This window comes from Lepidochelys olivacea (assembly GCF_965140295.1).
Source record: "Lepidochelys olivacea isolate rLepOli2 genome assembly, chromosome: 3".
NCBI classification, from domain to species: Eukaryota; Metazoa; Chordata; order Testudines; family Cheloniidae; genus Lepidochelys; species Lepidochelys olivacea.
The window spans coordinates 16,916,997-16,944,706 of NC_140413.1; the positions used below are offsets into that span (position 1 = coordinate 16,916,997).

Sequence of the window (27,710 nt, forward strand, 5' to 3'; positions counted from 1 at the left end):
CGATACCAAGCTGGGAGGGGTTGCAAGTGGTTTGGAGGATAAGATTAAAATTCAAAATGATCTGGACAAACTGGAGAAATGGTCTGAAGTAAATAGGATGAAATTCAATAAGGAAAAATGTGGAGTACTACACTTAGGAAGAAACAATCAAATGTGAAATGAACTGCCTAGGAAGGAGTACTGCAGAAAGGGATCTGGGGGTCATAGTGGATCCAAGCTAAATATGAGTCAACAGTGTAACACTGGAACTAGAATGGGAACTGGAAATTTGCTGGTGTCTCTCAGCAATATAATTCAGGAGTGGCTGACTGGAGCACTCATATAACTCAGCTTACTTTCTAAAGTCTATGTGTGAGCAGACCAGGAGTGGTTGCTCTGACAGTGAAGCGTGTAAAAGGCACCTTAGGTTGGAGAATTGAGGGGACACAGCTGTGCAGTAGTCTAGATTGTACACTGGACAACGTCACACCGCCACTGGAGGTTTTTAAGAACAGGATAGACAAGCACCTTTCAGGAATGGTCTAGTTATTACTTAGTCCTGCCTTGAGCGCAGGAGACTAGACGAGATCACCTCTTGAGGACTCTTCCAGTCCTGCACTTCTTTGTCTCATTACTTTGGGGGCTCTGGTGCGCCACCAGAGGATTAAAACAGAATTGGAACAGGAGTGATACACGTCCAGGTAGAGAGGGACTTGCTCCTGAATATTTATCTACCTTCGGGACAGAGAGAAACGTTTCTCACTCAGGCCATCCTCCAAATCAAACAAGGTATCAGCGTGTTCACTGTCCACTCCTGTGCCATAGCTGAGTGAAATGCAATCATTCCTATTGTTCTTTGTGGAGAGGCCTCAGTGCACATGACCCTGTACACAACGCAGGCAGAGGCCCAGCATTCTATATGCCAGACATATAGGACTCCCAGTGGGCAGGGTCTTTACCTCTTTGGGACACCCTGTCCTCCCCGAGGGTGACCAGATTTTTAAAGGAGACAGGGGATGGCTTTGGAGGTTGGGTTAGGGAGGTGGGGAAGGGAGGGAGGAGAGGAAAAAGAAAAGGGTCCCCCTCCTGCCTCTTCCCCTCCTTAGCCAAGCAAAACCCCACCCCCTTTTATAATTAGAAAACAGGACATATTAGTTTCCCCCTTCCCACCCCTTTCCCAGACCCTTCCCCCACAATGCCAGATTTTTCTTTCTATCCTGCAGCTGCAGTTCCCGCTCCTTTTCAGTTCCTCTGCTCCATGTCCTATCTTTCTCCATGCACTCCTGCTTTTGTCCCTGCAGTTTCTTCCCCTCCTTGTCCCTGGGGTTTTCTGTCCACATTCAGTCTCACCCTTCCTATCACACTCACTCACCCACCCCCTGAGTCTTTGGGCCAGTTCAGAGTCCATCACAGGCACCCAGCTTTGGGGCTATCCCTCCACCTGATTCTGGGGCTGCTGCAGGCCAGGCGAGTCCCCAGCACTGCTTCGAGCAGCCTTAAATTGCACACAGGTCCCTGAGGCCCCAGTGGTCCTTGTGGCAGCTGGGGAATAGCCAGGCAGGTATGACCACACCCCCCCCCCCCATCTGACATGTCCCCTGTACTGGGCACTCTTGTGTGATGGGGCTGGGGATTACAGAATTGGTTCCAAGAGGGCTTCTAGCACCAGGAGTATTGCCCGGGGGGGGGGGGGGGCACAATGCAACTGTGAATTGACCCTCTGACCTTTGTGTCCACTTCCTCTCTCCCCAAAACAGGCTCTTCTACTCCCTCCATACTCTGCCACACTCTGGCACTTCCCTCTGCTGCAGGACAGTGAGGTGTAGCGGTCATTGGCCAAGGCCAGAGCAGTGGCCATCTGCACATGGTGGCAATGCTTGCTGACCTGGCTGTCACACCACTGCCTGGAGGGACAGTGATTCCCTGGTACCCCCTGGAGCTGGGTGAACATGTGGGGCAGAGCAGAGGCATGGGGGAAGACAGGAAGCTTTGCTGGACAGACAGTAGGCTTCATCGAGGCCACACTCCTGATTTACAAGGACATACAGCCACTCTGTCCTGCATCCCGCCCCACCGCGGTCTGTTGTGCTTCGATGGTGAGTTCTGTCTAAGTTCGGATTGTCGGCCCTTTGTGGCAGAGACCTTGGCTTGGGTTGTCCACCCTGTGACACCAATGTAACTGCACAGGTGTTACAGAGTGGATGATCAGGCCCCTTCTCTTTATCTTTGCCCGTGAAGCAAGAGGCACATTTATGACACTCTAGAAATAATCACCAGAAAGGGGTGGAGGTGCCCCCCCCACTACAGATGCACCCACACTCACTTGTCTCTGAGGAATATGCTCAGTGGATCAGGTGTCTTTTGAGGAGGGATTTGAGCAGAGGGAGGATAGTTGCCAGGTGTGAAAGAGGAAGGGAGTCCCGACCACAAGGGGTGGTGTGGGAAAGGCGGCACACCGAGGAGAATGCAAGAGGAGATAGGAAGAGTGTTGGAGCAGGAACATACATGAAGGGTGGGGGGGGGGGGAGAGAAGGCAACAAGGGCTGCAATAATCATTGCAATAGGCTCTGAAAGTCCTGAGACACCTGTGGAAGCGATGAGGTGGGCGGTGATGAAAAGTTGTAGGGAAGAACATTAAGTTGCTTATATTTCCTCCTGCAAATAAAAGGACCCCCCACCCCCTCTGGTTCTTGCGGCAGCTGTGCTGGGCAGATAGGAACCACACTAGCACAATCCTGCTAACGAGCTCACTGTGGTGCAGTCAGTGCTCCCTCTCTCCCCTCCCGCAACAGCCTAGGGCTCACTTCTCACCACCTCCCAGAAGCTGCTGGGGTCCAATTCCCCAAGAAGCCAGCACCAGATGGAATTACAGGAACTAAGAGCCAGGTTAGCCTCTTCTGTATGTGTTACTGAGCCCTTGCCCTTGGGCGGGAGGGAGGGAGGAGGCATTTAAGGCAGCTAGCATTAAGTTTCAGTCCCTTCAGGCTTTTCCCTATCTATGAGTGGCATATATTTCCCTGCTGCCTGTAATTTACCTGCTCACAGATCTCTGGCTTCCAGTCCATTAACACCATGTACCCCATCCCTCCATAGCAATGGTAAACCTGCTAGTATCAGCCCTGCAACCTACTGTGTACAATGTGTACACGGCAGGGTGTGTACCCCAGATGTACTGGTTGTATAAGCCTGTCACCTGAACCCACACAGGAGGGAGTTGGAGAAGGATGTAGGCAGAAGCTTTACAGTGGAACAAAAAATGGGACAGAGTGGCTTTAGGGATAATACTGTTTTCCTTATTCTAATGCAGTTCCTTTAGTCAATATTAGAAGAAAGTGACTTTCTATGATTCGTTACCAGGGTGAGTGGATTTCAGCAAGGACTTTCCCTCCATCACAACATTCACACACTTCCAAATGCCCAAGGTAACAAGAAATTCTCACCCAAATACTATGGGTTTGTGCTAGTTTTTTTATTCCTGTGCATTCACATCCTTATTACACTGTTTGTGCAAAATCATGAAAACCCAGCTCCCAGCTACACCCAAGCCCCCAAATAAAAAAAGTTTATTCTTCCAGCCTCTTACATATGTAATTCCCCCTGACGTCCAGGGGACTTTGTTTATTTGGCTAAGAATATAGGATGACATCTCTAAAAGGGGTGATTATAACACTGGCTTTGTCTACACAGGGTAGAATCCTGGCCCCAACTGGAATCAATGGGAGTTCTGTCATTTAAAATTTGATCCCCAGAGTGAAGATGTAAGATTGTAACTCATTTGTGTAGGTATGTTTACCTGCTTTAACCCCATCAATAACTTTCATTCCCTTTTCCTATTTAATAAATCTTTAGTTTATGATAGGATTGTCTCTGGTGTGAGATCTAAATTGCAATTGACGTGGGGTAAGTGACTGGTCTTTTGGTACTGAGAGTAACCTGTGGATTGCTCTCATGCATGGTGTAAGGGACCATCTGTCACAAAGATTGGCTTACCTGGGTGGCGAGATAGACCGGGGTATCCAAGGGGACTGTCTGTGACTCCACGTTAAGACTGTGATAGTACCTGAAGAGTTTATACTTGATAACTGGTTAGTGAAGTCTAAATATAGAACTCACAACCAGTTTGGCATGTGTGCCCTGCTTCCGAAGAGTCTGCACTGAGGTTGATACTCATGCTTTCTTGGGCCACTGCAGGACAACTTGACACTGGCATAGTTGGCAGGATTTGCATACGACAAGTCAATTAAGTTTATAGAGCACAACCCCAGTGCTGTTAAAGTTCAAACTTGATACTGAGAGTTTTAAAGGTTAAGAGTGAACCACGGTCGTACAATGATTTTGTGAGACAAGACCTTGAAGAGTTATGTCTGCACAGGGGAATATCCTGTGAAAGAAAGCCGCACTTCAGGAGCTGAGAGCTTTGCTCATACGTTCTGATCAGGTGCCAAGGGAAGGAGGGAACCCTCCTGCCCCAGACACCACAAAGGAACTGGCCCGACTGTAGCACTAAAAGGCCAGGAAAAACATAAGCCCCAGAGACTGAAGGCAGAACTGCAGACCAGGGAGGCTGACACAGCCCAGGCTGTAGTCAAGACCAATGAAGAAGCGGAGGAGAGAGCTCACTAAAGATGCATGGAACAGACAGCAGCAGTCAAGGCCAATGAAGAAGCTGAGAGGAAGGCACACAGGAGGCAGATGGAAGCTCAAACGCTGCAGCTTAAATTACTGGAGCAGCAAATTAAATTACATGGAGCTACACCCCTCAAAACCCAAGGGAGTGGAGAAAGTCTGTCCAATTTGTAAAGAAACTGCCTGTAGAAAAGAGTTCCTGTCCACCTTTGAGAGACTATGTGGGAAGCACAATATTACAGCCACTAAATGGGTGACTATCCTCTTCACCACATTAAGGGGGAGAGCCAGAGAAGTTTTTAATGATATGGAGAAGGGTGATGCTAAGGTGTATAAAAAAACTAAAGAAAATGTATAGCAAAGATTTAAGATAACCCTGAGCCCTGTCAACTGAAGTACAGAAAGCTCAGAATGTCTGACAGTGTCACTCATGTTGAATATTTAACTAGAAATATGTAATTTTTTTGAGAAAACAGATAATGGGGGTGGGGTGGGCGGGCTGAAGGTGATTATGAAAAACTGTTTGATCTGATGGCTCAAGAGCAATTATGGATAGTTACAGATGAGGTAAAGGCAGCCATTTGTGACAGAAAACCTTCCACAGTTTTAGAGGCTGCAGAAATTGCTGATGAATATGTTGAATCCAGGGTGGCGCAAATCCCAGGGGAAGGGAAATCCCCATGTCACCCAGGTGAAGAGGGAAGAGGGGACTGGAAATAAACCTATCCCCAACTTTGATAGAAAACCCAAATGGAACCTAGGTTCTAAAACTCCCTTCCAAAAGGGAAGGGAAGGAACCTGATATCCCTGTGGGGCTCGCAGCCATATAAAATCAAATTGCCCAAAACTTAAGGTAACCCACTATCCACACCCACACCTGCCACCATGAATGTCACTACCATTGCTCCAGAGGCAGTGACAGGGCTGGAGAAAACCCTAGTAAACTATATCAGGACTGACTCTTGAGATGGTAATGAAGAATGTATTAAAAATGCTAAGGAAAATGGCACAGATTGTAGGGGCTGGAGAAACACAGGGTCCCAAGTCTCTTTGGTCAAGGAAAGTTTTGTAAGGGAAGAGGACAGACTTCCTAATAAAAGCCTAAATAAATTAGCTTTGGCCAAATTCCCTGTAACTAATCAAGGTGTGAGGCTTTCAAAGAAGATATTGTTTTGGGCATTAGGAATCTCCTTCCCATTGATGTTTTAATAGGTAATAATATCTAAGCAGGTTAATTTTATAACCTGTAGCCAGAAAGAGTATGGCTCTGCTGCACCTGGTTTGTCTATAAACAGCCAGGAGCATTGCAATGGAGGGGGAGAGGGGAATGCCCTCAGTCCTTTGTCAGCTGAAAGTAACAGTTTGTCCCCAGAGGAGGGGTTTGGAGATTCCATTGCTGTGCTAATGTCTGCTCCTAAGTGAGACTCAAATCACATTTATTGAGGTTCAACAGGCTGATCATTCCCTAGACCAGTGGTTTTCAAACTTTGGGTCATGGAATGCAAGGCACTGGGTCACCCTGCGCAGCATCCAGGGAGCCTGGCGGCTGGCCAGTAAACTCTAGTAGTCCCTACCTTTTCTGACACTGTGCTGCACCCCAGAAGCAGCCAGCAGCAGGTCCGGCTCTTAGGTGGGGGGCCCACGGGGTTCCGCACGCTGCCCCCACCCCGAGCACTGGCTCTGCACTCCCATTGGCTGAGAACCGACCAATGGGAGGTAGGGGGGCCGTGCCTGTGAGCGAGAGCCACGCAGAGCCACTTGTGCACCTCTGCCTAGGAGCCAGACCTGTTGCTGGCCACTTCTGGGGCACAGAGCGGTCTGCGGTTCCAGGACAGGCGGGAAGCCTGCCTCTGCACCCTGGCTGTGCTGCTGACTGGGAGCCACCGGAGGTAACCCTGTGCCCCAATCCCCAGTCCTGAGCCCCCCCAAACCCAGAGCCCGCTCCTGCACCTCAAACCCCTTATCCCCGGCCCCACTCCAGAGCCCTCACCCCCACACTCTAACTCTCTGCCCCAGCCCTGAGCCCCCTCCCAGACCCCAAACCCCTCATCCCCAGCTCCATTGAATCGTAGGCATCAACAATTTTCTTCAACTGGGTCACCGGAAAAAAAGTTTGAAAACCACTGCCCTAATAATACCCTGGCTGGGGAAGGAAAGGGAAGATTTTTTCTAGAAGGAGGTTTGTTGTACAGGGAGGCTCCCACAGGGAAAAAGAGGCACCTTTATGAGGTTTGCAAGCAGGTGCTGATGCCTGATAAGTACAGGAGAGAGTTGCTGCAGATTGCTCTTGATTGTCCCCTTGCTGGACATGTAGCAATGGAGAGAACCTGTGATAGGGCCAAACAGAATTTCTCTTGGCCTCACATGTTTGAGGCAGGAAAGAAATACTGTGAGAGCTGTGTCTTATGCCAGAAGCCTAAGAAGTGAAAGGGACATTTGAAAGGCAGCTTTGCAGCCATTGCCCATCATTAAGGAGGTGTTTGCCAAGTGCATACAGCAACTGTGAGACCCCTACTTAGACCTTCTAGAAACTGAAAGAAGTATATACTGGGTGTGGTGGAGTCTGTCACCAGGTACCCTGAGGCCAATGCTCTGTCTAATATTGAAGCTGAAACTGTGGCTACTGTCCTAATTACCATTTTTAGCAAAGTAGGTTTTCCTAGGAAAATCTTGTCAGACCGTGGTGCAAACTTCATGCAGAGCCTCTTTCTAGAGGCATATGCCATGGCAATAGTCCATTTCAAGCAAAAAGAAAATGTAGTGTCATATCCCTTATCAAGAATAGGAAACCCTGAGGTAAATTCAGGAGGGTTGGGGACACCCCTTCCTACACCATGTTTGTACTGGGGCTGTGATGCTGCCAGACCAGGTGCCAGCTCTGTCTCACTGAACACTGTCCCTCTGTCTCAACTGAACACTGACAACTGCATGTCAGGAATCAGTCTGGCTCACCTGTGTATTGTTAAAATAGTTATCAATTCTAAGACTGTTTAGACTTCATTAATCTCACCTATGGCATCTGTGCCCTCTATTTTAAGGTAATATTTAAGCATTTGTATTGAAAGCCTCTGTCACTGTGTAATTCACGAGCCAGGAATGAGTTTGAAATTTAAGATTGTAATTCATTTGTGTACATGTTTACCTGCTTTAACCTAGTAAATAACTCTTGTTGCCTTTTTCTATTTAATAAATCTGCATCTAGCTTACTATAGGATTGGCTACAAGTGTTGTCTTTGGTGTGAGTTCTAAAGTGCATTTGACCTGGGGTAAGTGACTGGTCTTTTGGGCCCAGGAGTAACCTGAGTATTCCTGTGATTCTTGGTGTAAAGGACCACCTATCACATAGGTATGCTCGCCTGGTTGGCAAGACAGACTGGAGTACCCAAGGGGGCTGTCTGTGACTCTGTGTTAAGGCTGTTTAGTACCTGAGGAGTTTATACTTGATAATTGGTCGGTGAAATTTAAGTATAGCACTCACAACTAGTTTGGGGGTTGTGCCCTGCTTTCCAACAGTCTGACCTGAAGTTGGTACTCATGCTCTTGGGCCACTGCAGGACAGCTCGACACGTAGTTCCACCAGAAATCTATTTCTTGTGATGTCGAAGCTCTCCAGATGCCCACAGAGTTAGGAGCTAAACAAGATCCAAATTTCTGCTATAAAACCTCTTTGCAAGACTTCTTGAAATATCACAAAGGAGAAAAAGGCATGACCCTATTTTTTAAACTTTCCAGTTTATCTTTAAATCCCAGATGAAGTTATAGGGGTGGGGTGAGAGTAGGGGAAGGAAGTATACAAATCTTTGTCTACATATTAAAGATGTTCTCTTTTTAAATTATTATAAGTAAGTAAACTTGGTTTAATTGAAAGGTTTTCCTGCAGTTCAGTGAAGCCAAACAAGCCCAAGAACCGGGAAGAAAAATGTACCAGAAACAAAAGGGAAATAGGCCCCTGGTTTTATTACTCAGTCCCAGTGAAATGTAAAAGTAAACAAAAGGAGAGTAAATGATGACGAATATATTAGATTGATAATCATTTCAGTTCTTCCAGTCTAAGGTATCAATAACACAGGGAACCACTTCTTTTTAAAATTGTGTTTTATGTTGGCATGTGTCCCCTCAATTTTCACTTGGCTCTGCTCTTCCTGGTTTCTCCTGGAAGCTGAAGCAGAAATACTAAAATACCATGATAATGCTTTATCAAAAGGTGAGAAAAAAACCAAGGAAATACTGAGAGTCAGGCAGGAAAGCATAATACGTAAGATTTCCAGAAAAAAGAGGTTTTGAGGTTAACTTTCAGCTAAGCATTGGAAAGTGTAGATGCTTATCCAAACCCAACCTTTGAACCCTCACTATAGACTCTGTTAGCCTGTACTTTTTGCAGGGAGCCATCTTTTTCATGTTACCTCAGAAAGCAGCAACAGGAAATGGGCAAGGCAGCTATAATTAAGGCTGTTAACACTTCCAGCAGAAAATCTCTTTTTTAGGGGATAATTAATCAGCTGTTCATTTTCTTCTTCTATTTTTTTGGTCTCAAACTTGGCATAGCAATACGGGTTCTCTACCCAGGAGTATTCCCCGTCCCCACACACACTGGTTTTTAATGAGTTTGGCCACTTTATAATCAGAGATAGCCAAATAAAAGTCTCATTTCAGATGCCTGTTTTCACTTTCTTAACATGTATCTTGAACATTTTGGGGGGGCATTTAGACAAGTTATGGATTGTCAGAAATGTAACCAAGGCCTGATCCTGCAGTTGGATCACCACTGCTACTCTTGCAAAGCCCTCTTAAATTCATTGAGGTCTGTGTGTATGCAAAGGTCCCTCATGTGACTCTGATTTCAGGCTTGGGGCTTTTGCTTGTACATAACCTCTTTTCAGATCACTTTTTAAGGACACACACCCTCTCTTATAAAGCCAACTATCAGCATTGTCCCTAAGGTCTGAATGGGGTGTTGTGTATCATTCTTCTACTACGTGTTTTGTGTTTGTAACCAAACAACTCACAATGTCACCCCCACCTCTGAATTTCTGAGCATTTCCCATCTTTTCTCTGGATCAAATCCTGGCTCCAACAGGAGTTTTTCCATTCACTAAACAGAGCAGGATTTCACCCTGTATCTTTCTTGTAGTGTGTAAGCTCTTTGGAGCAGGGGCCATCTTTAGTTTTGTGTCTGAGCACTGAACACGTTGCTGGTGATGAATGGTGAATGATAACATTCATTGTGTCAGGGATGGGCTCCCAAATGGAAAAGTGTGGATTGGATCTATATCCTACAGTCTATGAAATGTTCCAATCTGGAAGTTTTGTTTCAGCCCATCTCTAAGGGCCAATGCTCCGTAGGACTCAATGCACACAGGGTGATTTTGACTCCTGTAAAACAGCCAGCACAAGATCTATGCACCGCTTAAAGAAAGAGTTTTCTAGTGTTAAGGCACGACTATAGGACACAGGAGACCTGGCTTTAACACCTGCTCTTCCACAGACTTCCTGAGTGATGTGGGGAAAACCACATAGGGCCAGCTGTTTAGGTGCCTAACTTCCAACGAATCAATGGGAGTTCGGCACCGACAGACCTTTGAGGATTTGGGCCTTAACCTCTCAGTGCCTCAGTTCTCCATGTGTAAAAGGGGAATGTAAGATGGGAGCCTTTCTCTGTTAGCGCCTCCCCTTGTGATGAGGTGGAGCCACACCATCCCCTTGAGTCCAGATTCTGAGTTTGTCCAGTCCTTGTTCTGACCCAAGCCCTTCTGGCTCCATGGATTCTATGATAGCTTATATTATTAGAGTGCTAGGCACTGCACAGAGACTAAATAAGAGACACTCCCTGCCCCAAAGTTCTCACATTCTAAACAGACAAAGGAGGATGGAAGCAGAAACAGAAAAGTGAAGTGGTCTGGGTCCACAGCACTCCTGTGTCAGAGTCCAAAACAGAACCAAGGTCTCCTTGTCATAGTCCCAAGCCTAATCCACTGGACTACAGCATTTTAGCTTTAATATAGATTCTCTTGCTGTCCTTTGTCAAGTTACCGACACTTTCTGTTGTGGTTTCTCCATCTGAATAATTGGGATAATACTACTCTGCTTCACAGTGGGGTTGTGAAGACTAACTCGTTAAAAGAAAAGTTGTTCCCTCTTGCCACAGAGGGCAGGACAAGAGGCAGGGGGCTCAAACTACAGCATAGGAGATTTAGATTCAATCTCAGGAAAAACTTCCTAACTGTAAGAACAGTAGGACAATGAAACACACTGCCTTGGGAAGGTGTGGAAGCTCCTTCAGTGGAGGATTTCAAAAAGAGGTTGGATAGCCATATGTTTTGGATAGTTTAGACACAACAAATCCTGACCCTTGCGGTCCCTTCTAACCCTATAGTTCTAGGATAATGTTTGGTGAGAGCTCTGTCAGAGCAAACACTCACCAGTGGGCAGACAAAGCCCTTCAGTGAATTTTGTTATTTTCTGTCCAGGTTCCTAATCACTCCAAGCTCCTTTGTATAAGTTCTCTGACCCAGCTGGTGTTCCCAACTCCTCCCATTTTAATGCCATCTGTTAATTTCATTAATGTGCTATTCACTTCCACTTCCAGATAATCAATGAAGATATTAAATACGACCAGACATAACACGGATCCCTTAGGTACCCCGCTAGATCATAGAATCATAGAATATCAGGGTTGGAAGGGACCTCAGGAGGTCACCTAGTCCAACCCCCTGCTCAAAGCAGGACCAATCCCCACAAACTCCCCACAAACTTGATCCAGTGCCCTTTATCATGATTCTTTGTTTAGGAGTCTTTTATCCAGTTTCCAATCCACATGACAGGCTTCCTGTGCAAGCCAATTTGAATTAATTTTTCAATTAGGATTTCCTCGCAGTTTTGTATTGGCTAGGGAACTTCGTAGGCCTTTTATGTCTCTGACTTCTTTGGTGATATGATAAAAAGGCAGGAGATGGTAATTGAAAACAGAAAAAATCTGGAACCCACTAGGACTGGATTTATCAAGCTTTTCCAGAACATTCCTCCTTCAAGTTAGGAGAATACATCCAGTGCTCCCCTTAAGAGGAACAAAGAAATTGCCTTACATTATTTTTTAAGAGTTATTTTGTTTTCAGAGTAAACAAGTGGGGCCAATTCCTGACTCCCTGGAGGTTCTCCCTTAACTGTTGCTTTCACAGATTAATTTTGCATCCATATCCTGGCAGGCTACAGAACCTCCATGCACCCCCACCTACTTACTCAGGATGATTAATGTACTCTGCCAGGATCAGGAGTAATCAGCATGAGGGAAGGGTGCATGTGGATCACAGGCAGAATAGGAAGGTCCATTCTAAAACCCATACACCACATCTTCTGACCCTAAACCCCACTATCGGGCTCCCCTCCACAGCTCAATACGTGCAATGACTGTTGTTCCTCAACTCCATGGGGTATGCAGGAGCCCTGCTGCATACATGTTTCCCCCCACATGGGTACAGAGAAGAGACAGGTGGAATTGGCCCCACAGACAGGATAGTTTAAGGATGTAAGCCAAGATCCAGTTCACCTCAAAGGATCCCTGGAAATATGTGTTAACTACTTATGCTAAACAATCTGTTCCACCCTTGTATTTAGCTGTGACACTGAGTTAGTTTCCCACACCTGAAGAAGAGCTCCATGTAAGCTCAAAAGCTTGTCTCTCTCACTAACAGAAGTTGTGCCAATAAAAAATATTACCTCACCTACCTTTCTCTCTCAGATCCTCAAAGGTTTTTATGTGTGCAGCTCCCTTTGAAATCAATTGATTTCTCAAGCTTTGCCACTCTACAAAGTTAAGAGAATGTGTTCTCCTGAGCCATACTTCATTGCACAAATTTCAGCAAAAGCAAAATCATCAACTGTCCATTCTGGGCCATTTGCTACATCCTATTTGACCATAATGCAGCAAGAGAAAATGTGTTCCCTGTTCCATATCTATTTTCCCTTCGCTTGTTATTGCCTCCTCAGGGAAAGGTTGGGGCCTCCACAAAGAAGCCAGACTCACAGTTTAAGAATGACAATTCTAAGTATATTCAGGGCTGGTAAGAAATGACAAAAGACTCATTTCAGCCATCCTTTCTCAATGAACCTGCTGTGACAAGAACATTATGCCTATGCAATTATAAGATTTGGAATTTACACAACACTTTTTACCTTCTGGGATCCCCTCCCTCAGATGAAGAAAATGCACACAAAGAGAAAAGGTGGTAGAAGTTATAATGTAACAAACCTGATTCTCCTAGGAGAAGTGTCTATAATTACATTCCCTTTGAAAGTGAAACATAATGTAATAGCTGAGGACAGTGGGGCATCCTAAGCTTGGAAAACGCCTGAATTTTCTGTGATAAATGTAAAGCTTAATGCTTGAACTAATCTTGGAGCCTAGGGAAAGAACGGGCCAGGGAGACATTCGTAAATAACCTGAAATGTTCTTGTCTCTATGCTTCTGATGGCAGCTTCTGATGTAATTTACAATGCTAAATCTGTTGTGTTCCAACTGATTCACTAGTTCCTATGTGATAGACGGAGAATCAGTAACATACAGGAATATTAATGCTAGTGAAGGAATAAATACCAGTGGGGAAACATTAATGCTCCCAAAGAATAACACACAAATATTCCTAACAAGCAACAGCTTTTCCATATGGACACAAAAGCATGATGTGAACAACCGTTCCTGAGCATATTTCATATTTATGATCCTTTTGCCTTTTGTGAATGTCCTTCGGAACAAAATTTCACTCAGCAGAACGTTTGTGAATGAAGGAAGTCGAGGACACAAGCAAAGCCAATTATGGCTTCTATTAGCAAAACTATAAATGAATGTTCTGTGCGCTGCTGCTCAGCTCTCCTTTGATAAAGTATTTAATTAATCAGTCACAACTCACTCTAAGAAACCATTCTGGAAAATGAAGACATGCTACGGACTTACTGCCATTAATACTTCGTTGCTAAGTGACCAGTTGAGGTTATTTGGGGTGCAGGAAAGGGTGCTGTAGGGTGAAGTCTCTGGCACCTTCCTGCCTGGGGAAGTTGGATAATGAGAATGAAATGACATTAACAGCACCTTTTGTCTCAAAGGGACTACAGAGTGCTTTACAACCATTAATTCATACAGAAACTATATGCTGGGATCACACAGCACAACAGGAAATGCAGCCACCTTTTTTGGAGGGAAAACAATAATAATATGCAACTGATAGCATGGTCCAGAGGCCAGGTTGTTCGAGTCTGAGGCACGAGTCTCAGGTTCCATTCTTGGCTCTAGTATGTGGAGCGGGGCAAGACCCTTCACTTCTCTGCACTCTTGTTTCCCCTTTTATCTGTCTTGTCTATTTATACTGTTAAGTTGTTCAGGGCAGGGATGGACTCTTACACTGTGTTTGCACAGCTCCTAGCTGTGCAAACACCTCTAGGCAGCCCTGTAATTAGAGCTGGGCAGAGGATAGAAATTCTGTTTGCTGAAGGATTTTGAAATTTGGCTTCATTTCGAATCAGAGCATTTCAAAATTCTCCACAAGGGAAAATGCTGGAAAACAACATACATTTCTGATCCATCAACATGTTTCAGTTTAGACTTTTTTATTAGGGCTGTCGATTAATCACAGTTTTGATCGTACTGTTAAACAATACAATACCAATTGAAATGTATTCAATATTTTGGACCGTTTCTTTTCCATTTTCATATATATTGTATTCTGTGTTGTAACTGAAATCAAAGTGTATATTATTTTTGCTTACAAATATTTGCACTGTAAAAATGATAAACAAAAGAAATAGCTTTCAGAGTAGCAGCCGTATTAGTCTGTATCCGTAAAAAGAAAAGGAGGACTTGTGGCACCTTAGAATCATAGACTATCAGGGTTGGAAAGGACCTCAAGAGGTCATCTAGTCCAACCCCCTGCTCAAAGCAGGACCAATCCCCAATTTTTGCCCCAGATCCCTAAATGGCCCCCTCAAGGATTGAGCTCACAACCCTGGGTTTAGCAGACCAATGCTCAAACCACTGAGCTATCCCTCCCCTTAGCAACTAACAAATTTATTTGAGCATAAGCCTTCGTGAGCTACAGCTCACTTCATTGGACGCATACAGTGGAAAAATACAGTGGGGAGATTTTATATACACAGAGAACATGAAACAATGAGTGTTACCATACAGACTGTAATGAGAGTGATCAGGAAAGGTGAGCTATTGCCAGCAGGAGAGCGGGGGTTAGGGTGGCAGGGAACCTTTTGTAGTGATAATCAAGGTGGGCCATTTCCAGCACTTTATAAGAATAGTGGGAGGGAAAATAAACAAGGGGAAATAGTTTTACTTTGTGTAATGACACATCCACTCCCAGTCTTTATTCAAGCCTAAGTTAATTGTATCCAGTTTGCAAATTAGTTCCAATTCAGCAGTCTCTCCTTGGAGTCTGTTTCTGAAGTTTTTGTTGAAGAATTGCCACTTTAAGGTCTGTAATCGAGTGACCAAAGAGATGCCCCATCATCTCAGGTATTGGCACCCTGACAGCAGGATTGTCTGGCTATGTAGACTCCCTCCTCAGGCCCTACGCTACCAGCACTCCCAGCTATCTTCGAGATGCCACTGACTTTCTGAGGAAACTACAATCCATCGGAGATCTTCCTGAAAACACCATCCTAGCCACTATGGATGTAGAAGCCCTCTACACCACTATGGCTGTAGAAGCCCTCTAGAAGACAAAGATGGACTACAAGCTGCCAGGAACAGTATCCCCAATAATGTCACTGCAAACATGGTGGCTGAACTTTGTGACTTTGTCCTCACCCATAACTATTTCACATTTGGGGACAATGTATACCTTCAAATCAGCGGCACTGCTATGGGTACCCACATGGCCCCACAGTCAATTTTTCCACTGTATGCATCCAATGAAGTGAGCTGTAGCTCACGAAAGCTTATGCTCTAATAAATTTGTTAGTCTCTAAGGTGCCACAAGTACTCCTTTTCTTTTTAAAAGAAATAGTATTTTTCAATCCACCTCATACAAGTACTGTTGTGCAATCTCTTTGTCCTGAAAGTGCAACTTACAAATGTAGATTTTTTTGTTACATGACTGCATTCTAAAACAAAACAATGTAAAACTTCAGAGCCTACAAGTCTACTCAGTCCTTCTTCTTGTTCAGCCAGTCGCTAAGACAAACAAGTTTGTTTACATTTAAGGGAGATAATGCTGCCCTCCTCTTATTTACAATGTCACCAGAAAGTGAGAACAGGCATTTTCATGGCACTTTTATAGCCAGCATTGCAAAGTATTTACTTGCCAGATATGCTAAACATTCCTATGCCCCTTCATGCTTTGGCCACCATTCCAGAGGACATGCTTCCATGCTGATGACTCTCATTAAAAAAAAGTGTTAATTAAATTTCAGACTGAATGCCTTGGGGGAGAATTGTATGTCCCCTGCTCTGTTTTACCTGCATTCTGGTATATATTTCCTGTTATAGCAGTCTCGGATGATGACTCAGCACATTGTTCATTTTAAGAACACTTTCACTGAAGATTTGACAAAATGCAAAGGAGGTACCAATGTGAGATTTCTAAAGATAGCTACAGCACTCGACCCAAGGTTTAAAAATCTTAAGTGCCTTCCAAAATCTGAGAGGGATGAGGTGTGGAGCAGGCTTTCTGAAGTCTTAAAAGAGCAACACTCTAATGCAGAAACTACAGAACCTGAACCACCAAAAAAGAAAATCAACCTTCTGCTGGTGGCATCTGACTCAGATAATGAAAAGGAACATGCAGCGGGCTGCACTGCTTTGGATTGTTATCAAGCAGAATCCGTCATCAGCATGGACGCATATCTTCTGGAATGGTGGTTGAAGCATGAAGGGACATGTGAATCTTTAGCGCATCTGGCAGGTAAACATCTTGCGATGCCGGCTACAACAGTGCCATGAGAACACCTGTTCTCACTTTCATGTGACCTTGTAAACAAGAAGCGGGTAGCATTGTCTCCTGAAAATGTAAACAAACTTGTTTGTCTGAGCATTTAGCTGAACAAGAAGTAGGACTGAGTGAACTTGCAGGCTCTAAAATTTTACATTGTTTTATTTTTGAATGCAAGTTTTTTTGTACATAATTCTACATTTGTAAGTTCAACTTTCATGATAAAGAGATTGCGCTACAGTACTCATATTAGGTGAATTGAAAAATACTACTTCTTCTGGTTTTTTTTACAGTGCAGATACTTGTAATCAAACATAAATATTAAGTGAGCACTGTACACTTTGTATTCTGTGTTGTAATTGAAATAAATATATTTCAAAATGTAGAAAACATCCAAAAATATTTAAATAAATGATACTCTATTATTGTTTAACAGTGCGATTAATCACGATTAATTTTTTTAATTGCGCAGTTAATCATGATTGATTTTTTAATTGCTTGACAGCGATAATTTTTATACTACATTATCAGATATAATATGAAACTACATTTCAAAAATCTAAATGAGACATCATTGGAAATTAAACAATGACAATGTTTCTTTCATAAAATGTTCAAATGGGATGTTTTGACATTGTCAAAACTTTTCTGAGGTAGAAGGGGTGGTTCTGCTAAAACAAAATGTGGGCATAAATTGACATGATTTCACGAAGAGTTTCAAGTTCAGCAGAACTGAATTTTCTGACAGAAAATGTTTTTGCCCAAGTGTTTCTGACCAGCTCTATCAGTAATATAAATATAGCATGGTCCAGTCTTCAATGTTCCAGCCAATGCCCTTCCCAATCACAGCCTCCCACATACCAGCCATTACTAATGCTCTCTAGCTTTACACCCTGCACACTAGATATCTTTATATTGCTTTGGGGGAGGCTTACCCTTTTGTACCCATCTCATTCACAGGCATTTTCTGGTTCTCATTTGTATTTGTGCAGCATTACGGAGAACTTGGGCTGGCTGCATTTGTTAATCTCCGCTACGAGTACAAAGACATTTTTCTTTGTAATTCACGCAACTGCATAGCCTCAGTGTGAGTGGAGCTGCAAGCTAACCCCCTTGAGCCACTCCTGAGCTGGTTCCTCAACAGGGCGTGCTCTCTGAGGTCCCATTTTGGGATGAGATGTAAAATTGATGTCCTGATGCCTCAGTATCATTAAAGACCTCGAAGCACTTTTCATGAGGCACCTAGTCCTGTTCCCCAATGTCCTAATCCGATATTAACTTGAGGGTCATTCAGGCCTAGTAGACATTGGCCTGCATTGGGACCACTTCAGAGACACCTCACCTCAGGAACATGTCAAAAAGAAATTCTGCAAGCTAGAGTTCCTTAGGGCTCAGGCACAGTGCTTTCCCTGCTCCCTCCTCAGCATGCTGAATTCCACCCCCACATGCCTGCCCAGATGCTTCTTCCTTGTCCATGATCCTCATGGTGTGAGCCTTGCACACCAGAGTGCAATAAGAAGGAGAACACAGGGGACTTCAATAGTGTCTAGCTGCTAGGCAGAGATATAAGGGGAGCAGGAACTTCTTAGTCATAGAATTTAAGGCTAGAAGGGACCAGTAGATCATCTACTCTGACCTCCTGTATATCACAGACCACCAATACCATCCTCCCAGGAAGTGACCCGTCCATTTGTACTCTCCCTGTCTACATAAGCTCCTCCTTTCATTTCTGTTACACATGGCACTTTCACTTCATGTCCGAAGCTGTTGTGTAGCTTTTTGCTATCTGTTGTTTAAAACAAGAGCTGCTTTTCAGCCCTGAAGGTGCAACCTTTCTGAAGTGCACAGAGTGACTCTCGCTGTTCGCTCAATTGGTGTGCACGGGGGTTTGGGATTCATTGGGATAAAAGGTGCTGTGTACAAATGCAAGACCATGGTCTGAAATGAGCTTTTTCCTCCTCTAAGAAAAACAGATGTTGGGCTCATTCTCTTCCACTTCTGCAACTGTAATGGTGCAGTGCCTCTCTCTTACTACATGGTAAGACAGGTTTCAGAGTAGCAGCCGTGTTAGTCTGTATTCGCAAAAAGAAAAGGAGGACTTGTGGCACCTTAGAGACTAACCAATTCGCAAAAAGAAAAGGAGTACTTGTGGCACCGGTTAGTCTCTAAGGTGCCACAAGAACTCCTTTTCTAGATGGTAAGACTAATGCATCTTTTGTTCTTAGCACAGTACTTTTTAAATGCCCGGCACACATCATAGAGCGAGACAGGTGGGTGAGGGCATATCTTTTATTGGCCCAACTCAAAGCGGAACCAGATCCTACCAGAACAACAGATGCAAAACCTGCAGCCATATCTCCACAGCTGTAATGATCAACGTCCCCGGGAGCTCCCCGTCGACAATGAGTGGGGGTAGGTCTCCCACTGACAGAGCACTGTGCACACTACCACTTATGCCAGCAAAATGTATGTCGCTCAGGGGTGTGTTTTTTCACACCCTTGAGTGATGTAAGTTTTGCCAACATAAGTGACAGTGTCAACATGGCCTGACTTAGCTCCCCAGACTTGAAAGAGAGCTCTGTGTAAGCTGAACTGCTTGTCTCTCTTACCAACAGAAGTTGGGCCAATAAAAGGTATCACCTCACCCACTTTATCGCTCTAATATCCTGGGAGCAACATGGCTACCACAACACTGCATACGGCCCATGGCTTATCAACTATTTCATTTTCTTATTTCTTAATTAAGCAAGATGCGCATGATCTCACATGCACACACAGAATAATCAGAAACAGAAGACTATTTATATGAGTATTCTTTTTTTTTTTCTAGCTTCCTTCCCCCAGCTGCCCCTTATCCCCTCAGCGTACACACCATACATCCAAGTATCAGCTAATGTCCATTTTCCACGCTCGCGGTCAACTCTTCTTATCCTTGGTCTGAGCTGCTAAAGCACCTTTCCTCTGGCTGGCAGGTTCAGACACATGGCCTCCACTAAGACTCATGGTTAGTGTTTTCTATAGATTTACCAGCAAGGTGTTTTTTGGAATCAGTTCTCAGTCCCACCACCAGAGAGCAAATCCATCAACTCCGTAGTGTGTCCCACCTCCACCCGCATAGAAAAGGGAATCCTGGAGCTTTCACTCTTCTGCATGGCAACACCATGCACTCCGCTCCTGGATGATTAACCCAGACACCACTAGGCAGGACTTTGAAATGGATTTGAAATACTGGTATATACCACACCCATGCTTACACAGTAACACATCTGCCTTCCTTTCAGCCTGACAATGGTTTTACCTTGCCAATAGCTTACCAGAGCACATACTTTTTATGCTTAAAGGCAGGGTAAGGAGAACTATAACCCTATAAGTATAAGCAGAGTTACTCTCATACTTATAGAGTGTACAAGTCACTAGGCTAATGCTTGCATTACCAATGCCCAATGTGAAACAGCTCTTTGCAGAATCCTGAGCAGGATCAAACCAAGCACTTAAATCTGGTGTTTACTAAACATTACAGACAAGAGTCTACTGTCTATGGAGGAGCAGTGGGACCAGGGATCTAGTCATGTGCACACAGCTTTCCATTTCTAGTCACTGGCTCAAATCCAGCCCAGTCCGGGTTGTTGTTCCTTTTTTGTAACCTGTGGCACTCATTATTATAGCATATTATTATGAATAATAATACCTGGCTCTTATATGGTACTTTTCATCAGTAGCTCTCAAAGCAGGTCACTATCATTATCCCTATTTTACAGATAGGGAAAGTGAGACACTGAACAGTGAAGTGACTTTCCCAAGGTCACTCAGCAGGCTAGTGGATGAGCTAGGATGAGAACTGAGGTCTCCTGAATCCCAATCTAGTACTTTATCCACTAGGCCACACTCCCTCCCCATTACAGACCCTCCCTGCCACAAAGAGATTACTGGCTAAAGAGATAATACAATAGATGGAAAGGGAAACTGAGGCCTAAAGAGGTGAAGTAACTTGCCCAAGGTCACATAATAAGTCAGTGGCAGAGATGGGACTTGAACACGTCTCCAAGGCCAGTGGCCAAACCACTAGAGCACACAGCCTTGCACTGCCCGGTGCTATATTATTTGTCAGATACCAGTAAGACCTTTGAGACAAGGTCCTTTTTTCCTACATACCTGCAAAGCACATATTGTATTTAAAAAACAATAATAAGGTGAACTATTGTCATAATATATTTGGCATCAGTTAGCATCCTGGTTGCCAGACACAGAAAGACCAAGGACTGAGTCAACATGAAGACTAAAATGGTCCCAAAAGTTTGTCCTTCCAGAACAGGGCTAACGTATTCCAGCAGGTCTTGCATTGCCACAACCCATGCTATCAATAAACAGAGAATTTTAGTCTTCACAGCTGTCACTCTAGCAACTAATTTGAACTTTAAAAGGAAAGAAATGAGTCATAAATACACGGAGCAGGTGAAATACGGCCATGGTATGACAACAATGAAATTCACTCCAGAGATGTGATGGAAACAACATGTTTGTAACAAAACAGTTCTGTCTGGAAAAAGCTCTGGTTAAAAGAAAACGCTGGAAACTACGCTCCACTCTGTGTGTTTCTCTCTAGTACAACAGTGCTACTTTATTTTGTACAGCTCCTTTCGTACACTACTAAGCAGTGACAATTAATGCAATCAAGACACGGGAACGCTCATTATCCAGTACACAGAGTTATGAGCAAGAAAAGCACTTGCTAAAGCACTTAGAGTGTGAGTATCAAAATGCCACATCCTCCCTCGCACTGAATTTGATAAAAATACTAAAATTATGGGCCTAATTCTTGGGTCCATTTCAGTGGCTTAACCAGTTTCTTCAGGATTCCCTATGCATAAAGGGGAACCCTGGGTGGTGCACTACCAGTGTAGGGTCTCTATGGCATCCCTCCTCCTGGCCCCTGGCATAGGTGGCCTCCCTGAGAGAAAGGGGGTATGTCTGGAGCATCCCTTTACCCCAAAAATGGAACAGCCCCTTGGAGTCTCATTTAGAGCAGCCCCGGGATTGCCGGAGCACAATTGTTACCTTTGATCCAGGTTACATTTCTCCATGTTGGATCTCAGTCAGCATTGCGTATCTGGTCTCTCTCTCTTCTAGGGCATGAAGCTGGACTAACCTACCCAAGAAAAAGGCCCGGCCTAATCTATGATCCTGTGATGTCTTGAAACAGGTAGGGAATTTCATAAATTAGGGGTTTGTTACAGGAGTTGGTGGGTGAGATTCCATGGCCTGCGTTGTGCAGGAGGTCAGACTAGACAATCATAATGGTCCCTTCTGACCTTAAAGTCTATGATTCTATGATTCATCTTTGTATCTGTTTTGTTGCACAGACTGACCCCTATCCTATCCTCCCCGGCTTCCCCCCAGAAATGCTTATTACCTGAATCCAGCAGTAAGGCTGCTTGACCATTTGGCACTATTGCACTCCAGGATTTGTAACTGCCGTAGCATCTACCAACAGGGGCAGAATTAACCTGCTACAGACACCACCACTGCCAAACTGAGCTGCCCTCACATGCCAGCAGGTTCTAACATTGTGGGAAGTGTGGACATTCTCAGCCTCTTTGATCAAATACCGGAGGGGTTAAAGTTAGTGCTGCAAACATGCCGAAAGGCAGGTTGAAGAGCAGGTGTGGGGTTTTTTTAAGTTTTCCCAATCTCTAGAGTCTAAGGAGAACTTAAGTGAAGTTACTTGCTGTTGCCAGCAAACGGTCCACCTCCCACTTTCATGCCCTTCCTCAAAACACCTTGATCCAAAAGGATGAGATTAAAACTGTCCCCTGCCTCTGTCCTTCCTCTTCTGAGCCCAGGATCCCCTCCCAACTCAGATTTTGTTGTGATGATTTGATTTATACAGCAGCTGCCACGAGCCTCAAAGCATTCGAAGGTGTGGGGCTCAGCTGAGCCTGAGGGTACCAGGCACACTATGCAGCTGCACTGCCCCAGGGGAACTGTTGGGGGAGGGACAGTGCCTTGGGGAAGCCCAATGCTTGGAGCTCCCAGGCAACCAGGAGAAGCCTGCAAGTTGTACCATTCCTTAGGATGGAGCAACGTATTCAGCTCTTTTTGCCTGGGGCCATGCTCTCCTCTCCACCCCTTCGCAGTGGCTTGGGCCCCCGGAATCACAGGAAGTCCTTGGGAAACAGCAGGCAAGGGAGATTCCTGGTACACAGTTGGAGCTGAGCTCTTTACACAGGATGGCGATTAGCGGTGCCTCGGGAGCTGCTGAGTGCTGAGCATGTGGAAATCTGGCTCCACAGCAGGACCCGTAGCATTTTGAAACCATTTAGGGTTATGAAGTGAGCACTGTCTTGAGCAATGGAGGAGATAGGGATGTTGAACACAATCTCCCATACAACACTCCACTTAACTGAGTTTACAGTTATCAGAATGGCTGCTTTATGGGGAACTAATCTAGCCTAGTGTTCAGAAATGACTAATACATAACTGAGGGCAGGGTTGCCAAAAATCTGTTTAATGAGGAACCATTTGACCAGTGCCAAGTAGTTAAATGATGTTTAATCTGGTGTTAAATAGGTAAGAAATTCTAAGACAGAGTCTTTTGATAGAGAAATTGGAAAACAAAGATACAAAGAAAACAACGAAGTAACATTCCATGCTTGTATTTCTATCCAGTTTAATATTTTATTTCATTTTAAATATTCTCATTTTTAATTGCTCCTTCTCCTAATTGGGAAAGGAAGTTAATTGGGACAATGGAAGCTTACTGTGGGAGTCAGGGGATCCAGGTTGGATTTCCTGCTCTGCCACAGAGTTCCTGTGTGAGCTTGGGCAACTCACTTATACCCAGATCCTCAAAGGGATGTAGGCACCCAAGTCCCACTGGGACCTGGGCCTTAGTCTCTCAGTGACTCCGTTCTCCCTTTGTAAAATGGGGATGATAGCACTGCCCTATCTGCCAGAAGTGTTGTGAAGAGAATAAATATGGTAAAGAATGTGAAGCCCTCAAATACTACAGTAGGGGTGTGGACACGTAAAAACGACTTCATGCAAGTGACTGAATAGGAAAATCCCAGCTCTTTGGTTGTACCTCCCAGGCTGCCTGGTGCTGCTTCTTAACAATTTTACCCAGCTGCTTCCAGAACAGACAGACAATACCACTGAGACTGTTCACTGAAATGGAGCAAAATCCCGCTCAAATTATTCACACAAAACGACCACTGAAGCCCATGGATTTGGCAAGAGTTGACTCATTGTCAACCCTTAACTCAGACTGAAAAAGCAAGGCCCGCTGGTGGCTGGACTCATCAGTAGAAAGGGATGGAAATTTGTGCTGTTCACAAGGGTCTGTTTGACAGAGATTACAGGGACCACTGACAAAACCAAACCCTGCTTGCATCTGAGGAAGATCATCATTCAAGTTCTCAGGCAAACTCGGGCTGGCACACACCTATTGGCCGCAACAGAATAAAGACACTGGGGACATCTTTCCAGTTCACAGACAAGTGGTATAATTTTTACAAGCATTCTGGCCAATCTGAGGAGTGATCACAGAGCCCTACCTGTAATCACTGCCCAGGGAAAAGTCCATTGGCACAAACAGGCTAAAACCTAATGTCCTTTCTCCGGTTGGCTTCAGCTTCGTTGGCTGCCCTGGAGGTTTACAGGAGTAGGAGGCTGGCCTGTGAGTACAACAGGGGAGCAGGATCCAGTTTGGTGTGGGGGGTTTAGCTCTCCATTGTTCAGTATTCGGTAAGCTGGGTCACATCACAGCCTGCTTACTTCACTGTTTCATTGAAAAGCAAAAAAAAAATAGAAACCCCCCCAGCCCTCTGACAATGTGCTAGATAATCACGTTGGGACCAGGCTCCTCGGGCGTTGTTCTCCCATGCTGAACATCCAGGCAGTGATCTAGCTAAGTGGACAAGTATACAAAGTGTTTGTTTGTAAACACACACTGACCACTCAAGAGCTATCCTCACAGGGCTAGATTGTCCCAGCCCTTCCTCCTATGTGCCCGGGAGTCTGAGGAAGCAAAGGCACTGCTGGTCCCAAATCAGCCTTGCTCAGATTGTGACTCTGGGGCAGCAGTGGCTACTCAGTCCATACTCTCCCACTGCAAGCCAGTGAGTAGGGAGGGTGGAAAGGAGGCAGAGGGAGTAGCAGCTGGCTTTTCTCCCATCTTACCAGCAGGCCAAAGTAACTGGGCAGCCAGTCGTAGAGTCAGTTGCTCCATGAAAGGGGGTGAAGTGCCTACTATAGAACAAGGTGGCAGAGGAAGAATTATGGCTCTGAGTCCACCAGCTCCCTAGTTTGCTCCTGGGATGGCACAGCGATGCAGCACCCATCACTCAGGGCAGGCTGGCAGTTACAACCCAGCCCTTGATGAGAAAGAGAACCAGCACCGACAAACTGCACTTCTGAGGGACCATGAACTTTGCCCACGAAGGATTGTTTAAAGCTGTCTCAGAAACACTAGGAACACTCTTCTTCCACAGTAGTTAGCCCAGTGGGTTTTTTCAGCGTTTCATTAATACAAATAACAAGCAATTACAATAATTAATTCACTTTATTCTAATACAATCAGTCAGGGATTCTGGTTTCTCACAGCCAAGTACTGACGAGTGAATAGAAAGCTCCTGCCCCCTGCCCTGTCCAAGTTTAAAGCTAGAGACTAAGGAGCATAAATTCCTTCTCCTGAGAAATGCTGAGCACCTGGCAACTTCCTTGGAGTTAAAGATGCTTGGCAGGTAGGGAGCGTCTCTCAGGGTCAGGCCTTTCGGCTCTGCGAAAGTCCTTACCAGTGTTTAGAATTCATTCATTACATGTATTTGGCTCAGTCACTAGCAGATGGCAATTTTTATTTTTTTCCTTATTTATTTTTAGAGCAGGAACTCTGGACATCTTCTGGGAAAGAGAGACAGCAGATCACCCTGACCTCCTTTTGCCAAGCTCAGTTAGATATCCCTAGGGTTCTCTCAGAGCAGCGCTTACACAAATAAGGACATTTTTTCAACTTCACACAACCCTAATTCAACTCCAGCGACCACCTCTCTCCTGTTACGAAACGGTTTTTTGACACAGGAGACAGTGTTGAACCAAATTCTTAGATAGTTTTTACTGAAACAAAACACCCAATAAGGTACTCTCTTTCAGACTGTAAACTCTTTGGGGCAAGGACTGGTCTTACCTTGGTGTCTTGTATAGTTATCAATAATTAAGAAATAAAAAGTAAGGGCAGAGTAATAACTTCAGGGTCTGGCCAGTAGTTACAAAAATCTCTACCATCCTCCACACCCCAGGATGCGTGTCTTCCAACGAAAGGCAGAAACAAAAATCCACTAGAAGCCTCAACGTCTTAGAAGAAAGACTGTAAGACATTTTTTTCCCTTTGTGGGATTACACCTGACCCATGAGTAACTATGCGCTAGGTAATTCTGTGACACTTGACGAGGTAACTCCTGCAGATAATGCAATGCCTCCTGGAGGAGTCACATTGGCAGTAATCCCTGAAACTTCTCTCACCAGCCTCCTGAAGACCTTACGTCTTATTTGCTCTGAGCAGACAAGTTCTACTAATCAACAACCAACCTAGAAAACCCACCAGAGGTGAAAACACTATGTAGGGGGAGGTAGCGTTAAAATGGGCAGGTGTTTTGGGCTGAGTGTATATTACTTCCATTGGCGAGACTGAAACTTAGTTAGCCTTTTGCCTTGTTTTGCCTTTGCTGGAAACCTCTTGTTGATGGGATCCGTCCAGTACTCCAGCCCAGCAGTCAGTGGCAGTGCTAATTATTTTCACACTGGGAGAAAATGTCCACCCCCTCCTATGCATGCAGGTAAAGAAGAAAAAGAAAAGCCAGGGCACCTGGAATCAATACAGTACAAATCCTCTGCTGTTCCTACCACACCTTCAGAGTCAGTGAGAGACAAGAGCTTACTATGTATTTGAGGAAACCCTTCTCTGGCCATGTTAAAGGTGGATGATTCTGGCATGCCAGCTGGGGACTGTAGATAGGGAATCAAGATACATTTGCACCCCAGCTCTCAATGATCAATCCCCACAAACTGTGATCGATCTCCCATCCCCCCACACACCCCATCCCCTGCTCTGATGGATTAACCCTTAAAGATACTAGGGCAGGGTCTCACGCTGGTTCCTTCCTTGAATGCTTCTCATCATTAGTTCCCCTCAACCCACAGCCTCCCCGCCCCTGAAAGGAAATGCATCCCTTTTAATGCTTCATATTTTGGTTCCCTGGTTGCTGTTTAGGACAAGAAATGAACTGCTGCCTCTTTAATTGGCAAAAGCATGCAGCAAGAGCATACCTTTAATTTAGTGTTGGGATAGCTCACTTGCACCCTGGCTGTTGTCTTATTGGAGAGGGCAGCCTGCCTCAGATCCTCTAGCACTGAAATAATATCATCCAGCACGCATTTCTTATCCTGATTGCTCAACACACACAGATGGGGAAAAGTATAATTATAGCCTTTGTAGTTCACCTTCATTTCCAGCACGGCTCGGTGGATCTGCAGGATCACATCAGCCTGATGCAAAATATTGCCTCCTGGTTTGGAGAGGAGGATCACCCTGCCATACCTCCCCGGGGTGTGCAAGTCCGAATAGAGCTGGCTTTTGGACTGCTCCAGGGGGAAAAGGCTACTGGCTAAGCTCCGCTCGATCTTGGCCAGGCTGTGGCTGGGGGCTACCAGCGTCTCCAGGTCCCTTTCCGCCTGGAAGCGGTTGAGCAGGCTGAAGCCGAAGATGATGGTCAGGACTGCGGGCAGGGTGAGGAAAAACACCGGGTGCCTGCTCACGAACAAGCCCAGCTTGTAGCAAAACGACTGAAGCCCTCTGTGGATCACCTGCCGCAGCATCCTCCACCACATCCAGCTTGCAGATGCTCCCGGGCGCCTTCGAAAGCACATGTGACATGTGTGGCTCCTTGCCCCCCCTTCCCGCCCGGTTCCCCCTTCCTCCCCCTCCCGCCCCCCACTCCCACTACTCCTTTGCAGGACTGCAGCAAGGCAGCCCGCGATCGATCCGTGGGGCGCGCGCGCGCGCGCGTGGAGGGGCGCGGGGGGGGGGGGGTGGCAGGGTGGCGCCCGGGTTATTTCCCCCCTCTCGCTCCCCCAGCTAAGCAGCATCGCCCCCCTTCCCGGCCCCCTTCTCGCCACGGAGGCTCT

The 27,710-nt window shown here is 45.3% G+C and overlaps 1 protein-coding gene across 2 annotated transcripts in view; it reads right to left on the reverse strand.

The window, feature by feature from the left end:
• PTCHD4 (patched domain containing 4) overlaps positions 1 to 27,452 on the reverse strand; it is a gene marked incomplete at both ends in the record, with an annotated part of 116,032 nt that extends 88,580 nt beyond the window's left edge. The window contains one exon of one of the 2 annotated variants that reach the window (XM_084622326.1): positions 27,027 to 27,452. In XM_084622326.1, coding sequence (XP_084478452.1) covers positions 27,027 to 27,452 — 426 coding nt within the window. Of the gene's footprint in view, positions 1 to 26,852 lie in introns of both variants that reach the window. The other variant, XM_084622325.1, reaches the window with a different exon arrangement.
• Positions 27,453 to 27,710: the final 258 nt, after the last annotated feature.